At 49.5% G+C, this 17,286-nt stretch overlaps 1 protein-coding gene across 1 annotated transcript in view; it reads left to right on the forward strand.

The window, feature by feature from the left end:
- The first annotated feature begins 2,240 nt into the window (after positions 1-2,240).
- The window catches only part of LOC130108391 (sterile alpha motif domain-containing protein 10-like), a 62,927-nt gene continuing 47,881 nt past the window's right edge, over positions 2,241-17,286 (forward strand). Inside the window, exons 1-2 of the mRNA XM_056275301.1 lie at positions 2,241-2,301; positions 16,764-16,948. Coding sequence (XP_056131276.1) covers positions 2,241-2,301; positions 16,764-16,948 — 246 coding nt within the window. The remainder of the gene's footprint in view (positions 2,302-16,763; positions 16,949-17,286) is intronic.

Consider the following 17,286-nt stretch of genomic DNA (forward strand, 5'->3'; position numbering starts at 1 on the left):
TGTGCGTGTGCATGTAGGTATGTGTGTGCGTGTGCATGTAGGCATGTGTGCGCATGTATTAGGCACGGAGAGGAGCGGTAATTGGCATGTCTGTCTGACTGAAAGGCCCCGGCAAAATGGCAGTGCAGGAGCGGAGCTGATAACATGGCAATTAAGCTGGGGGAGAAAGGCCCCAATCAGCAAAGCATGCGGCAGCGGGCCCATATAGACAGGTGGGGCGGAGGGATCAAAGGAGGAAACAGACAAGGGGGATGGACAGAAAGACCCAAAAGGATGGAGGGATACCCCCAGGTGTTAGCTAATTTGTCTTGCTGTTAGTCTGAAGACAAGGAGGCTCTGACAAGGTCCGCACTGAACTCATCTGGCCACATTGTGCACACACACACCGTTCCTGCTCCCACAACGGATGCCCGCCGCTGCCGAGAACGACCGGTCTTAGTTGAACGCTTCCTCTTTGTTAACGCTGCTCAAACTACCGACTTCAACGGAGGTGAACTGCGAGGCGAGCCTGCGCCTGTGGGGAAAAGGCCGGGGTTTACTGCCTCTGCCGCTTGCCGAAATAAGCTTTAAGATATGGGAGAAACGGCACAGGCTAACTACGGGTGTGTACCTTTGTAGCGTTCTGCCGATGGCAATACTACGGTACTCGCAACTCTTCGCTCGCCCCAAACTGCAGCGTTACCTGCGGCGTCAGCCTCCCGGTGAGACCCGCCGCCACGAGTATCGCGTCTTCTACATCCAGCTTGTCTTTCTCGGTTCCCCTCTCTTTCCTCTTCCCTGTGGGAGAGATCAGAAGCTGGCTCCTGGATCGCATCTCATCAACAGAGGACTGACACAGACTCCACGGACTTGCGTTCAGAGACCTGCATTATTTCCTTGCATTCTTAATTGTACCAACAAAAACAGAGGCAAGTTAAGTCCCTAGTGCGTGTAGTGCAAATGGCAATAAGAGGATCTCCGATAAAAGAATTATTGGCCAGTTTTCCTGCTCTCTCTCATTCTCTCTCTCTCTCTCTCTCTCTCTCTCTCTCTCTCTCTCTCTCTCTCTCTCCTCTCTTGCACTCTCTCTCTCTCTCTCATTCACTCTCTTCCTCTCTCTCTTGCGCTCTCTTTCTCGCTCTCTCTCTTGCTCTCTCTCACATACTCTCTCTCATTCTCTCTCTCCTCTTGCTCTCTCTCACATACTCTCTCTTGCTCCCTCTCTCACATTCACTCTCTCTTCCTCTCTCTCTTGTGCTCTCTCTCTCCTCTCTTTCTCTCTCTCTCTTTCTCTCTCTCCTCTCTTGCTCTCTCACATACACTCTCTCTCTCTCGCTCGCACTCTCTCTCTCCTCTCTCCCACATACACTCTCTCTTTCTCTCTTTTACCTATCAGCTCCTGCAGTGCATTAACTTTTACCCCCCCCCCAGATCTCCTCCGATCCAATAAGCCTATTTCCTCCTCATTTTCATTCCTCTTTATCTTCCCTTATCCCCTCATCCTGGTTTCTTTGTCTCTATCCTGGAATGGGGGAGAACAGATTACAAACCAGCTCTCACACCGGTCATTCATAAACCTCAATATTTGCAAACCGCGTGCCATGCAATTACCTTTGCGTGTGTACGTGCATGTGCGTGGATCTGTGTGTGCATATACAATAACTTTGGTGTTTGTGTGTGTATGTGGGGGTTAGTTGTTTGTGCGCACATGTCTGTTATTGACCGGTTGTTTGTTTTGCTGCGCTACATTGCTCAGATATTTGTGCCAGTATATTGCAAAATATAAAGGGATCTATGAACACTGATTATACTGACTGTCGGTGCACCCCCCCCCCACTCTTGCTGCTCCCAGATTCCCTCTATCACACACACACACACACACACACACACACACGGCTAGCTGGGTGATGGTCAGGGCTTAGAGACACTCGATAAAGTATTGACTGCTGGACCCCTCCACATCCCATTTTCTTTAGAGGGTCATGGCAGCAGAGCACCAAATCGATACACAGACCACATGTGACTGTCACAACGAACCGTAGTCCATTCTCGTCGCTGTGGCCCGGCGTGTGAATGTGCATGTGGTGTTTGTGTTTTCGGAAGAGCGACCACACAGTTCCACACGGTCATCTATCTGTACGTCTACCGTCTGCTCACCCCGGCAACCGTGATGCCTAACCTAAACACTGCAGTCATTATTAGTGCATGTAAAGAGACATAATGGGCTGGAAGTGATTCCTGCCCCTCCGCACTGTGACTCCATGATCAGCAGAGCAAGCTTGGTGGACCCTTGCCGGACGGCCTTACAGGTCATCGCTGAAGGTATTTGTGTGTTAAACTCTTAGAACCTGTGATAGGAGAGCACACTACAGTGTGGTACCACACTATTTCTCACGTTTATGTGAACTGGGGGGCACCCTTGTTTATCTATTCTCGGTTAACTAATTTTTTTGCATTCAGGAGTGTGTTCACTGACCATCTGGGGTCATGGTTTCTGAAGACTTGAATCTCTATCTGAAAGTAATTAGTCAGTTGTGCACAGTATTTGCCCATTTAATTCCTACAGATGAATGTTTTTATGCTGATTTACAAGGCAGAGGATGAGAGGGGGCTCGGGAATAAGCCAAGATAAGAGCATTTTTTCAGAATTCATATAATTTGTAGACAAACATACATTAATTTGCTCAGACACAGCTTGCTGATCAGGGAGAGTAAGCATTACAAAACAGCATTAAAAATGTACGAAGACAACCTTTTCTGAGCTGGGAAACGATCTGCAGCCATTTATTACCTTACATTGTGTGTCCCAATGCTATCAGATGGGATACGATGCAGGGCTCTCTTAACAGCAGGCAAATGATTGCACCGGCTTGGTTTATTCATTATGCTTGGGTTCTTGTGTGTAAATGTGAAGGAAATGTGTCCCCACATTTACTTTGGCACACACGCAAACAGGTCGCTCACCCTAAAAAATAAATATAACCGGGTCAGCCATTGCAAGTTTGTTATCATGTGTATTTAAATGAGCTTCAACACAATTCCGCCTCACTTAGCTAATTAGAATACCGGAGGCGCCACTTAGATTGGGAGATTGCACCTGTGCTCTATCTGGAAAGATGACTTGCCTTCTGGATGCCATTGTGTGCTGAAAAGACCCTGAGGCCAAAAGATGCAGGGCTGCCAAAGATTTGGGCAGTGCAGCTATTACTGTCCTTCTGGTCTGTGGTTCAAGTTCCTCTCTCACTCTCTCTCTCTCGCTCTCGCTCGCTCGCTCACTATCACTCTCACTCTCTCTCTCTCGCTCTCGCTCTCGCTCTCGGTCGCTCGCTCACTATCACTCTCTCTCTCTCTCTCTCTCTCTCTCTCTTTCTATATATATATACACATATATAATATATATACATATACGTGTGTGTATATATATATATATATATATATATATATATATATAGATAGATAGATAGAGAGAGAGAGAGAGAGAGAGAGAGAGAGAGAGAGAGAGAGAGAGAGAGAGAGAGAGAGAGAGAGAGAGAGAGAGAGCGAAAGAGAGAGAGCGAAAGAGAGATGGAGCAAGAGATTATATATATATCTCTGGCGGCCTGTCCAGGGTGTCTCCCTGCCTGTTACCCAATGACTGCTGGGATAGGCTCCAGCATCCCTGAGACCCTGAGAGCAGGATAAGCGGTTTGAATAATGGATGGGATGTATATATATATATATATATATAGTTATATATAGTTATATATATATATATATATATATATATATATAGTTATATATATAGTTATAGATAGATAAATAGATAGATAGATAATAATATAATTTTTTTCCGGAAACCATCAATGGTTTTGCTGATAAAAGTGCTCAACAAATGAGGAGCGGAATATTAAGAGCATAATAATATTAATATCTTTATATTTTTTGGGGGGGGGATTCACCCCCCTCCTTTCCTCCCCAATTGTACCTGTCCGATTGTCCCACTTTCCCGAGCCGCTGCTCCACCCCCTCTGCCGATCCGGGGAGGGCTGCAGACACGTCTCCTCCGATACATGTGGAGTCGCCAGCTGCTTCTTTTTACCTGACAGCGAGGAGTTTCGCCAGGAGGACGTAGCGCGTGGGAGGATCACGCTATTCCCCCCAGTTGCCCCCCCCCGCCCCCAAACTGGCGCCCCGACCGACCCATCCGCAGACACAGCCAAGCCGGAGTGTTGGTAGGCAACGGAATAGATGGCTACGCTACCCGGACGCCCCTCTTCTATATATTTAAGAGAAATAATGGCAATAATGGCAACCATCCCTGCTCGGACATCCCAAATAGGATAATGCACCCTCTCTCGTGCTGTTTGTCCTCCTCGTCTCTGTGACTGTCTGCCCCAAAGTAAAGCATCAGCCATGTTTACGACTAAAATTAAACAGGCTTTCTCCAAGTGTTGAATATCAGGATTACATTTGCAGGTTTTCTTTTAGTAGCCTAAATCAGACGGAGGGCGCAGCGGCTATTTGCATAATCCTCACCTTCAGTTCTGTACCTCCTAGCTGACACGCCTAAAAGACATATTAACTGCGTAAATAGCATGAAATGTTCACGACCCTGGATCCACCAAGGTTAACTTGGAGGAAAACACAACGTCGACAAAGAAAAAATACCCACAGTGCACCGTGTTAGCAAATCAGACGTGTCTCCTTTTTCCGTTGTCGGCACTGCGACCGTTTAGTAAAGCTGCAAACGGTGGAGCGAATACGGCGACCTGTCGGACGCCCACGTGGAGGACGCGCGGGATTTCAACCCCCCTGAATCTGCAGTTCAGAAGAGGAAACGATGGCGACCGGATGCTGAGTCAAATGAACGGCCCGCTCCCTCCCTTTTCTCTCGTCTTTGACCTCGTACAGTTATTAAATGATTCCGCCAATCAGACAGAATTCAATTTAGTCTAACCTTTGTGAGGTCGGCTGGCGGATGGCCTGAGAATTAAAACTTTTTTAAAAAATGCATAATTTTATACTCCGGCTGCTTGACCTTTTCGTATGCGGTCTCCCCCGTCTCGCACATTATCTCCTCTGATGCTGCGGTCCTCTCACCGGGACCGGCTCAATCACAGGTCTAACGACGAATGGATGAGGACAGGCGCGTGGCTGTGAGGGGGGGGGGCTGTCTGAACTGTGTGCGAGTCAGGCTGGCTCGCCGAATAACAAACGATTCGATGGCAAACGCATTAGAGTGTGCAAATAGACACAAACACAGACGCGCGCGCGCGCGCGCACGCACACACAAACTGGCTAATCGGAGCTCTTGCTGGCCATATGTGATTAGGAGCAGTGGCATAACGGTCGGCCTGGACTGATAATGAAAACTGGTCCCGTTTTTAGAAAACCCGAAATCCAGAAGCCCCTAGCAATTATTTCTGAATTATTCCCAGCGCGTCCGCGTAGCGTAGCGGTCTATTCCGTTGCCTACCGACACGGGGATCACCGGTTCGAATCCCCGTGTTACCGCCGGCTAGGCCGGGCGTCCCTACAGACAGGGCGTGTCTGCGGGTAGGAAGCCGGATGTGAGTATGAGTCCTGGTCGATGCACTAGCGCCACCTCTGGCCGGCCGCGGCACCTGTTCGGGGGGGGGGCGGGGGAATAGTGTGATCTTCCCACGCGCTACGTCCCCCTGGCGAAACTCCTCACTGTCAGGTGAAAAGAAGCGGCTGGCGACTCCACGTGCACGGGAGGAGGCGTGTGGTAGTCTGCAGCCCTCCCCGGATCAGCAGAAGAGGGGGTGGAGCAGCGACGGGGGACTCAGAAGAGTGGGGTAATTGGCCAAGTACAATTGGGGAGAAAAAGGGGGACCCATCCCCCCAAAAAGAGCTTCAGTTTTCTCTTCTTTGAATCGGCATCAGTCTGCAGTAAGGTGTCCGTATGACACACTAAGTCGCTGCGTTATGTCTCTTTTGCGCAAATGAATATTTAAACTCTAGTGTGAAAGCGAGGGATGACACAAGGAACGGAAAACCGCGTATCTTACACGTGTTAATGTAAGTGTAGGTTCTAAAAAAAACCATACAAGTTCTCTTGTCAGCCCTCTAGTTCATCCCAGATCACCCCTCCTGTCCTATCCCTCCACCCCCCCTCCCCTTGTTTCTCCGCTGAGATTTGCCCCAGACAGCCCGGAGTTATTGACTGTCAGTGATATTTAATCTGTCCCCACGTGTCACCTCACGAGAGTTACGAGGCCTTGGCTCTGACGGAGGATTTGAAACAAGATGTCGGCGTCCCACCGCGATCTTCTCGCCCACGTCTCCTTTGTACTTTGCTCTCTCCTCATCCCTGCCCAGACCTCCTCGTGTTATCTATCCGTTCCTTTTCTGCTCCGACACCAAGTGCCCCCCCCACTCTATTCCCTGTTTGTTCAGTTGTCATCCACTCCCCTCCCGAGTCCCTCTCATCCCTCTGCTTTCTCAGCCCCCACCTCTTCATCCTCTTACAAAGGGCAAGGCCATGTCGGACCCCTGAGCCCAACCTTTTATGTGTAATGCTCTTCCAGTTTGTCCTCTCATGTGTAATAAGTAGCCGACCCCTCTGGGTCGGGGAGTGAATGACAGCCACCGGTCCGGGGTGAAAGAGGTAAACATCGCCGTTGGCTAGCACGCGCGAGTGTGCGCGCAGCGTGCACGTGAGCGCGTGGATTCGAGTGCCTGTGTGTTATCTAATGCGATCTATAATGATATGTTCCCTGACATAGTGAGGGATAATCAATGCTGATGTCTGTGTTTGAACTCAGCGTGACTTTGCCAGTCTCTTTGGAGGTGTGTCTTGCTACTGGTAATAGGGGGGTTCACAGTGGCAGCTGGTGCGAAAATTGTTTGGGGGGGGCGCAATTTACCTGGGCGCAGCACACCTGACAGCTGCTTTAATGTCCACCCAGTCACAGAGTTATTAAGAAGGACAATGTAGCCTGTAGATTTTATCAGGGCTCGTAGACGGTGGATGATTGACAGTCGAGACGAGGCGTCGTGGTGGGTGTGAACATGATTGACAGCCACGAGAATTGTCCAATCACATTAGATCAAAAAAAATATCAAAACAATACCAATTTGCTGCCAATAAAACTGGGAGTTTCTGGAACTGCGCCCCCTGGAAAATCTGAAGAAACCAATGAGACAGCAGCCTCAGGTCACCTGCTCGCCACAAGTTCGAGGGCTTACATAAGGTATCGTTTGGCCGGCGCCCCTCACCCAGGAAGTATATTAGTCAGGGCTGTAACTTCAGAATTCTGGAGCCCTGTAGGCATTTTGGGGTAAAAGTATTTTCTTGGTTGTTCCTGTAGCATTTTTTTTGTGCTAAATCCATTTCTGCCGGACGCCAATCTGTAAAAGTTGCGGTTTAGTCATAATTATTGATTAATTAGCATAATTATTGATTAATCGCCCAAAATTAGAAACGGCTACAAATGTCCTATTTGTTAATATTCTATATATGGTTGTTTGGTATCATTGTAAAGGGGACCTTCTAGGCTTTCATTTAAGCCCATGGTTGTATCTTTCTGACAAACACAGAGGTGTATTCAGACAGAAATCAACCAAACGCCATTGGGAACCAATATGTAATGGCTGCCGACAGGCGCTCACAGACCGAAAAACACGTTCATGTCATAATTATTTGCATTATACAACTACATTACATTTAACACGTTTAAATAGATTTTCATCTCTTGATATTTGAAGGGGGCGGCGCCCCAGCGCCCTGTACTGGCCAGCCGCCACTGAGGAGTCCATATGAAAAGCTTGACAGCAGGCCTGCAAGTCCCCCTCACCTTGACACCGGACCTTAGGACTTTTCTTCACAGCATCTCCTAAAGGGCCTTTCTCTTGCTGTGCTCTGCCGCCATGATGCAGAGGGACAATCACGGGGACGATGGACAATCACGGGGACGATGGACAATCACAGGGACGGGCAGAATCACCGGAAAGCCAACGCCACCTGTGCTCTGAATTGCAGGGTGCATTGTAAACCCTTGTCCTTGCCTTGCAATTTAAATACTCAGTTCAGCATCCAAGCCGCCATGTTTGTGCACTCACATACATTTTGTGGCTTTATTCAGATCCACTGGCCTAAATCATAGCAGGGATTATACAAGCGAGCGCACATATGAGCCCGGCATGTCAGCATTGTGAGTTTAGGTCACGTGCCCATATGCGTAAGCATGCGAGACAAGCAGAGATACACTCATGCACATACACACACACGCGCACACACACACACACACACACACACACACACACACACACACACACACACACACACACACACACCAGGGGTGTAACGATCCATCGATCTGGCTCAATGCATCGATTCAATATCATCGATGCAAAATGAAAACATCAATCCATATCACCTTTGAAATACACCTAGGATGAGGGACGTGTGGTTAGAGTAGTGGTCTAATTCCTTTGCCTACCAACACGGGGATCGCCGGTTCGAATCCCCGTGTTATCTCCGGCTTGGTCGGGCGTCCCTACAGACACAACTGGCCGTGTCTGCGGGTGGGAAGCCGGATGTGGGTATGTGACCATTTCGTTGCACTAGCGCCTCCTCTGGTCGGTCGGGGCACCTGTTCGGGGGGGGGGACTGGGGGGAATAGTGTGATCCTCCCACGCGCTACGTCCCCCTGGCGAAACTCCTCACTGTCAGGTGAAAAGAAGCGGCTGGCGACTCCACATGTATCGGAGGAGGCATATGGTAGTCTGCAGCCCTCCTCGGATCGGCAGAGGGGTGGGGTGGGGTGGGGTAGCAACCGGGATGGCTCGGAAGAGTGGGGTAATTGACCAAGTACAATTGGGGAGAAAAGGGGGAAAATCAAAAAAATAAAATACTTATAGGATGTGAAAATTTTAAAGCTCAATATCTCTAAACCCCTGAGTACACAGACAGACCCACTGGGTACATAGACAGACCCACTGAGTACACAGACAGACCCACCGAGTACACAGACAGACCCACTGAGTACATAGACAGACCCACTGGGTACATAGACAGACCCACTGGGTACATAGACAGACCCACTGGGTACATAGACAGACCCACCGAGTACACAGACAGACCCACCGAGTACACAGACAGACCCACCGGGTACATAGACAGACCCACCGGGTACATAGACAGACCCACTGGGTACATAGACAGACCCACTGAGTACACAGACAGACCCACTGGGTACATAGACAGACCCACTGGGTACATAGACAGACCCACTGGGTACATAGACAGACCCACTGAGTACACAGACAGACCCACTGGGTACATAGACAGACCCACTGGGTACATAGACAGACCCACCGAGTACACAGACAGACCCACTGGGTACATAGACAGACCCACTGGGTACATAGACAGACCCACTGGGTACATAGACAGACCCACTGAGTACACAGACAGACCCACTGGGTACATAGACAGACCCACTGAGTACACAGACAGACCCACCGAGTACACAGACAGACCCACTGGGTACATAGACAGACCCACTGGGTACATAGACAGACCCAATGAGTACACAGACAGACCCACTGGGTACATAGACAGACCCACTGAGTACACAGACAGACCCACCGAGTACACAGACAGACCCACTGGGTACATAGACAGACCCACTGGGTACATAGACAGACCCACTGAGTACACATACAGACCCACTGGGTACATAGACAGACCCACTGAGTACACAGACAGACCCACTGAGTACACAGACAGAACCTTATAAATCCAAGGTGATGAAGCATAGATGTGCATGGTTGATCTTCATAATTGAAAGGTCATCAAGGGCTCCTTAAGTTAACTGATTAAAAAACATTTGTACGTAAACACGATAAATGTGGCACTTTATAGTGCACAAAAAGAGGTCTATTTTTATTCTTTTTATTAAAAACATGTATTGTTTTTCATTAAAATGTCTGGAAGAGCTCAGTAACAAAATCTTCAAATCATATTTTGGTTGCTTTTTGTGAGTTGATATAAATAACTGATCGTGATGGATGGGCATATGACGTCATCTCGCGCTGATCGCAGGCCCCTGGTGTGAATGGGATCGATCGTGGCAGACTTTGCGACATCAGCAAATATCGCATCGTTGTCCAAAGAATCAATATAATACCGTATCGTTTCGTGATGAAACGTGATTTACACACACACACACACACACACACAAACACACACACAGAGAAAGTAAGCAGGCGTTCCCTCCTCTTATTTTTTGATCCGCTGCGTCTTCCGTCTTCCGTCTGTCTGCTCTTTGTGGACATCCATTGTTTTCTCCTACTTCCCGATCTGCGGGCTCCTGTGACACTGATCGGTTGCGAACGGAAAACCTCAGCTCCTGCCTCTGCAACAATGTCTCATGTCAGAGTGGATAATGGAGTGCGATGCATCATGGGAAAAGCGCCTCGGGGGGTCCTGCAAAAAAAGGGGAGTTTTATTTTTATATTTTCAGCTGCAACGAGATTCTGCTCTTCCCACCCGCTCTCTCAAAATGAGGTAATTTCATGGCTCATTCCTGGGGTTAGGGCCAGGTCTGGTGGAGTGGAAGGCTGGTAAATACCCCCTCGCTTCACCGCCGGCACTTTGGAGGAGAGGCCAATCTGGATTATTGGAGGATGTGCTGCAAGTAAACTGCACATGCTGGCCCGTTCAATGCTATATATAGGACCCCAGGTTGAATGTGTTATGCAGGCATGAAATCGCACAAGATGAAGTGTCAGCCAGGAGCAGATTACAAGCGAATGTGGAAACGGCTTGATTTTTCTTTTTTTATTCCCCCTTTCATATATAACTCATACGCTAAATAGGAATTCTTATCTTGGGAGTTGAACAAGAGGTGCTTCGGAGGAGGGAGGATGGGGAGGGCACCGTGGCGACTTTCAGCAGCCTGATGCCAACGCCGCGCCTCTGAAATAAAACCACGGTGCCCTCTCCGTGGTCCCCGAAAGGCCGTAGCTTATCTAGGCCACGAACTGCCGATACACAAACAAGTCGGAGCTAAGATTTCGAAGGGGAAATCAAACTTTTTTTGGTGGTGGGGGGGGGGAGCCTACACAGCGAAGTAGCCCACATGGACTAATTTGAATAATCGTTTTCTGGAGGCAAATGAGTAGTGTCCAGTGATACCATGCTAATCAAACAAGGGATGCGGCTTGGAACGACCTTCTAGGACTCAGTAGCTGACATCTAATTACCTTTTCAGAAGGAAATACCTTGGAGATTTAGCAGCCCCCCCCCCACACACACAGTATGATATGGTGCCCAGTCAAGGGGAGTTGATATGAGGTTACACTTCAGTGGGCTGAGCTGTATTGACCTACCTTCCTCCCAACCTTGCCCCTCACCCCCCCCCTCACACACACACACACACACACACACACACACATCACTTAGCCATCCAGTTTGGCTGTAACTTCGTTTGCCCTTGACTCTCAGACTTTCAGGCTCTACCCTTTGCTTCTTCCAGACCTCTCACCTCCATCATATCCTCTCTCTCTCCCTCTCCCTCTCTCTCTTTCTTTCTCTCTTTGTCTTTGAACTGTTAAGTCCACTACAGCAAGGGCAGCATTACACATCCCATATTTTTTTCACTTTCACTTGACTGTAACTCAAAAGAAACACACCACACGTCTTGCTCTCCATCAGGCATTATTCCTCCATCACTCCCACCCCGACCATCAACCTCACCCCGGGGTGATATAACTCATCCTCCTTTCAGCAGGCAGCCACACATAATACAAGGAGACAGACAGACAGACAGACAGACAGACAGACAGACAGACAGACAGACAGACAGACAGACAGACAGACAGACAGACAGACAGGCAGGCAGGCAGGCAGGCAGGCAGGCAGAGAGACAATAAGACAGGCAGGGAGGAAGACAGACAGACAGACAGACAGACAGACAGACAGACAGACAGACAGACAGACAGACAGACAGGCAGGCAGGCAGGCAGGCAGGCAGGCAGGCAGAGAGACAATAAGACAGGCAGGAAGGAAGACAGACAGACAGACAGACAGACAGACAGACAGACAGACAGACAGACAGACAGACAGACAGGCAGGCAGGCAGGCAGGCAGGCAGGCAGGCAGGCAGGCAGAGAGACAATAAGACAGGCAGGAAGGAAAACAGACAGACAGACAGACAGACAGACAGACAGACAGACAGACAGACAGACAGGCAGGCAGGCAGGCAGGCAGGCAGGCAGAGAGACAATAAGACAGGCAGGAAGGAAGACAGACAGACAGACAGACAGACAGACAGACAGACAGACAGACAGACAGACAGACAGACAGACAGACAGACAGACAGGCAGGCAGGCAGGCAGGCAGGCAGGCAGGCAGAGAGACAATAAGACAGGCAGGAAGGAAGGAAGACAGACAGACAGACGGGCAGATGGACAGACAGACAGACAAACAGATGGACAGGCAGGCAGGCAGACAGATGGACAGACAGGCAAGCAGATGGACAGACGGACAGACAGACAGACAGGAAGGCAGGAAGACAGTCAGACCAGAGAGGCAGACAGACAAACAGACGGGCAGACAGGCAGGCAGGCAGACAGACAGACAGACAGACAGACAGACAGACAGACAGACAGACAGACAGACAGACAGACGGGCGGACAGACAGGCAGACGGACAGACAGGCAGACGGACAGGCAGGCAGGCAGACAGGCAGACAGGCAGACGGACAGACAGGCAGACGGACAGACAGATGGACGGACAGACATACAGATTGAGATTGAGAGTCGGGGTACGAGAACTAAGTCATAACATTGCACGTCTTCATTTTCACAATGATGTCCGGCAGTAACGTGGTCTGTGTCTGCGGTGAGAAGGAATCTGTCTGGAACAAGTGGAAATAAAGCTGTTGTCTATCGGTCCCCCGGCCTCCGTGTTGTGCTCTTTTATTGCATAACAGTTTGATCAGTTGACCCTCATCCAACCACACACACGCGCACACACGCGCACACACGCACACACACGCACACACACGTACGTGCACTAACTCTCTATCTCTCTTTCTGAATAGCAGGTATTTAGAGTTTCTTGGCGCTAAGCTTCCCACATTCTGTCCTCCCTCCTCCTCCTCCTCCTCAGCTTGATTGACAGTAATGAGATCAAGGCTGGGCTTGGTTTGTTCCGATGACCCCATAGGAACTGACAGCCATTCAAAGAAAGGAGGGGGAGAGAGAGAGAGTGAGAGAGAGAGAGAAACTGACAGACAGAAAGAGCAAGACTGACTGACTGACTGACAGAGACAAAAGGAGGGGGGACAGAAAAAGAAAGTGAAAGAGGCTGACGGGCAGAGTTTAGAGAGGGAGTTTAGAGAGAAAGAGTAAGAGAGACAGATGGACAGAGACAGAAAGAGAGAGAGGGAGAGGGACAGAGAGAGAGAGAGAGAGAGGGAGAGGCGATATCGATTCTATAACAGATACCAGTACATGTCAGATGGAGTGAGATATGGAGAAAGGGGGACAATGGAAAAAGAAGATGAAGGTGCGTAGAGCAAAGGGAAAGACGTCGCGCACCAGCGCTTCCCGATGGACCTTTTTCTCGCTCGGCTCCTTGCTGGTTTCCCTCCTTCCGTCATGTCTGAGCTCATTCCCATCCCCACATCGATCCTGTGGTTTGGGAAAAAATGTGTTTCCCCCTTCTAAGGAAGACAGTCTGTCGGGTGGTGCACGCTGGTCTCAGCCATCGTGCATCAGTTGGACATCTCAGAATGCCGGCTTTCCAGTCGGGGGTTCAAACCCCAGTTGGGGCGGGTCTCAAGCCAGCTACCCCCACAGATGTACGTCCCTTTTTGGATAAAAGCGTCTGCTAAATGAAATGCTGTTGTGAACTGTGTACCTCTCTCCGTTCAGTAGACAGACTCCGGGGAGCTGTTTGGATGGGAATGATTGCTTCCTGTTTTCCCCTGTCAGCAGAGGGGATGTCAGTTTCCCCACGAGATTTGTTTTTGTTTTGATTTGTGTGTTTGTTTTACTTTTGTTTGCATTTGACTGCCCACATACTAGTGAACATTTCAAATAAATTGTGTTTTTTTCATCCTATGTAACCCAATGTCAACCACAATAAAGATTTATTTCGTTTGTTTAAAATAAACTAAACCGCTCCACTTTTTACACTTTCGCTTCCCTCTACAGCTCTCCCTCTCTGTCCGTCATTCTCTTTAATTATTTTTCTCATTCTCTCAAACACACACAAACACACGCCCTTTCGCTCTTGAGAAGTTCTGTAAAGCTGTTTACAGACTCAGCTGATCTAACAGAGGGGGGAGACTGTTCCAGAGGAACGAGGCCCTGATGGCAAAAACACAGTCACCCTTGGGTTTTCGGAAGAAGCGTGTTATAAATAAGAGACCCTGGTCGGAAGATCTGAGTGGCCTAGAGGTGGAGAAAGGATGCAAAAGTTCGGAAATGTATAAAACGGCAAGACCATGCAGGGCCTTATATGTTATCAGCAGTATCTTGGTGGCAATGGTGGCTCACTGGTTAGCACTGTTGCCTCACAGCAGTTAGGTCCTTGGTTTGAATCACAGGCCGTCCCAGGTCTTTCTGTGTGGAGGTTGCATGTTCTCCCCGTGTCTGCGTGGGGTTTCTCCCACCATGAAAAAGACATGCATGTTAGAGTTAATACTCCTGCTTGTGCCCCTGACCAAGGCAATGGAAAGAAGAACTGGAGTTGGTCCCTGGGCAATGCAGCTGCCCTCTGCTCCTATGCAATAGGATGGGTTAAATGCAGGGAACAAATTCATTGTCAGAGAGTACAATTCTTTGCAAGAATACAACGACACAATGAAGCGGCTTTCTTTCTTCTTTCTTGAAGTCTATTCTATAATTTACTGGGAGCCAATGAAGGGGTGTGAGGACTGATGTGATGTGGGATCTGAGATTGGTATTGGTTAGCAGCCTGGCTACAGCGTTTTGCACGTTGCAGGCGGGACAGGGCTGGTTGGCTGAGACAGGAGAAACGAGCACTGTAATCAATAGCCAAGGCGTGAAAAAAATTAGGGTATGGATGAGTAATTCTAGATCTCTGGTTGGTTGATAGCATTGATTTGATTTTTGGGATGTTCCGGAGTTGGAAAAGGCAGGGTTGCACAGGCTTGAATGGCAGAAGTACGACACTAATGTCACAGAGATACCAACCACACTTGGCGCTTTTCCAACGACAGTGAATAGTGTTTTGTTTGTGCTGTGGGTTTTCCGATGACACCGTAGTCTAACGTGAAAGAGGTCATTCTTTATCGACGCAACTTCATGTTTACAGCAGACACTATCAGAGTACGTGCAGTTCAATTAAAGCCTCGTTTTCAACTCACACGCAGACGACCACACACCTCTGCGCATGCTCCATCCATGCTCCTCTGCGCATGCTCCATCCGACAGGCACACAAACAACAACAAGCAAACCTCTATTTGTTCCTATCGTTACATCTCCCTCTCTTAAAATAAAAGTATTGTGGAAATTGCCGGAAAGTAGAGACGGGCAATTTCTCCCACCGACTACACGAACGCGTGTGTCATTTATTCTTCCGTACAAAATCAAGATTGCGAAGAACATGGCGCTGCTCCAACCAATCCTCGGTCGAAGATGGCTGCGTGAATTCGCCTTTCCCAGCAGCCTCACCCAGCGGTGCCGGCGTCGGAAGATGGCGGCGCCAATTCACGTTTGCGGTGATCTCACCCAGTAGTACTGTCCATACAGTGTCTTTGTCCACGTCTGCGTCTTAAGTTTTGTCTTCGTTTGATAGCAGGGAGAGCTGGCGCCGGATCGGCTGGGCGAGCGGGGCAGGCTAAGCTAACTGCTAGCCCATGCAGACCGGCAGTTCCGAAACACCGAGGGCGGTCTGGCGGCGGCCTTACCTGGCGTTGACTGGTGTTTTTGAGGTGTGTCGAGGGTGTCTGGCTGGGAGAGCTTGGTCTGCTTCGTCCGGTGGGCCCGGGGACCACGGCCTCTGCCTGGAGCTGCGCCCGAGGAGGAAACGCCGAGGGCGGTCTGACAGGACGCGGAAGCGCGGTGGGCTAAGCTAACTGCTATCCCATGCAGACCGGCGGTTCCGACAGTCAGCCTGGCTGGCGTTCGTTCCCTTGGACAGTGTTTTTTTTTCGTTTTTTTTTTTAGTTTGGATATACGTATGTGTTAGTTTGGGTATGTGTGTTCTTGTAGTTTTTGTATGTGTTTTTGTCTTTGTGTTGTACTGCTGTGGGCTGGGGGGGGGACGGCATTTCGTTTCATTTCATGCATGCAAGTGCATGAAGTGAAATGACCAAGTGTTCCTGGTTTCCAGGTATCATACGCTGCCTTATTGAATATGCACTCAGCATAATTGGAGAGCATGCTCGACTGGTGCTGCTGCCTACCACTGTCACCAAAATAGCCTCCTGTTTGTTGACGAATGGGAGCCCGAACAGAAAGCCGAGTTTCTCTGGAGTGAATACGGCATGTTAAGCTTTCACCTGGATTATGAATCGTTTACTTTGTTGTTTTTGGAGTTCCTGTTGCCGAGTCCGTAAAACCTCAGCAGCGCAAAGCAAATTCACCTGTGCTCGTTTCTCAGCCACTCCGTCTCTCTCTCTCTCTCTCTCTCTCTCTCTCTCTCTCTCTCTGTCTGTCTGTCTGTCTGTCTGTCTGTCTCTTGTCTGTCTGTCTCTTGTCTGTCTGTCTCTTGCGCCTTGTTGCTATTCTTTTCGTCTCGCCATCACCCTCTTGGTCTCCCCCTTACCTCTCCTCTCCTCCCTCTCTCTCCCATCAGCGGCCTCCAGCTTCAGCTTTTGCCGCGCCTCCCTGGAGCACACGGTGTCTGCTGAGGAGCTGAGCTACCAGCTGCCGCGCCGTGCCGGGGGCAGCAGCCTGACCTGGCATGACGGCCGCGGCCAGAAGACAGCACACACTCGCACTGTCAAGCTACTGCAGCAGCCCGGCACCGAGGGCATCCAGGTATGAACTGTTACTTGACCATGCGCTCTGTACCCTGTGCTTATTCAGTCTCGGGGATGGGCCTTTGGGGCTCCGTTTGAAATACAGACATGTCAAACAGGTAGACAAAGAAGCAAACAGAGGGGGAAAAGTAAAATACTCAGGGTACTGAGGGAAGGGTCAGACATTATAACTGGTAGTTTTTCTGTCTTGGCCATGGGCGTTCGGGTAGCATAGCAGTCTATGCCGTTGTCTACCAACACGGGGATCGCCGGTTCGAATCCCCATGTTAAATCCGGCTTAGTCAAGCGTCCCTACAGACACAATTGGCCGTGTCCGCAGGTGGGAAGCCGGATGTG

This window comes from Lampris incognitus, chromosome 2, assembly GCF_029633865.1.
Source record: "Lampris incognitus isolate fLamInc1 chromosome 2, fLamInc1.hap2, whole genome shotgun sequence".
NCBI lineage: Eukaryota > Metazoa > Chordata > Actinopteri > Lampriformes > Lampridae > Lampris > Lampris incognitus.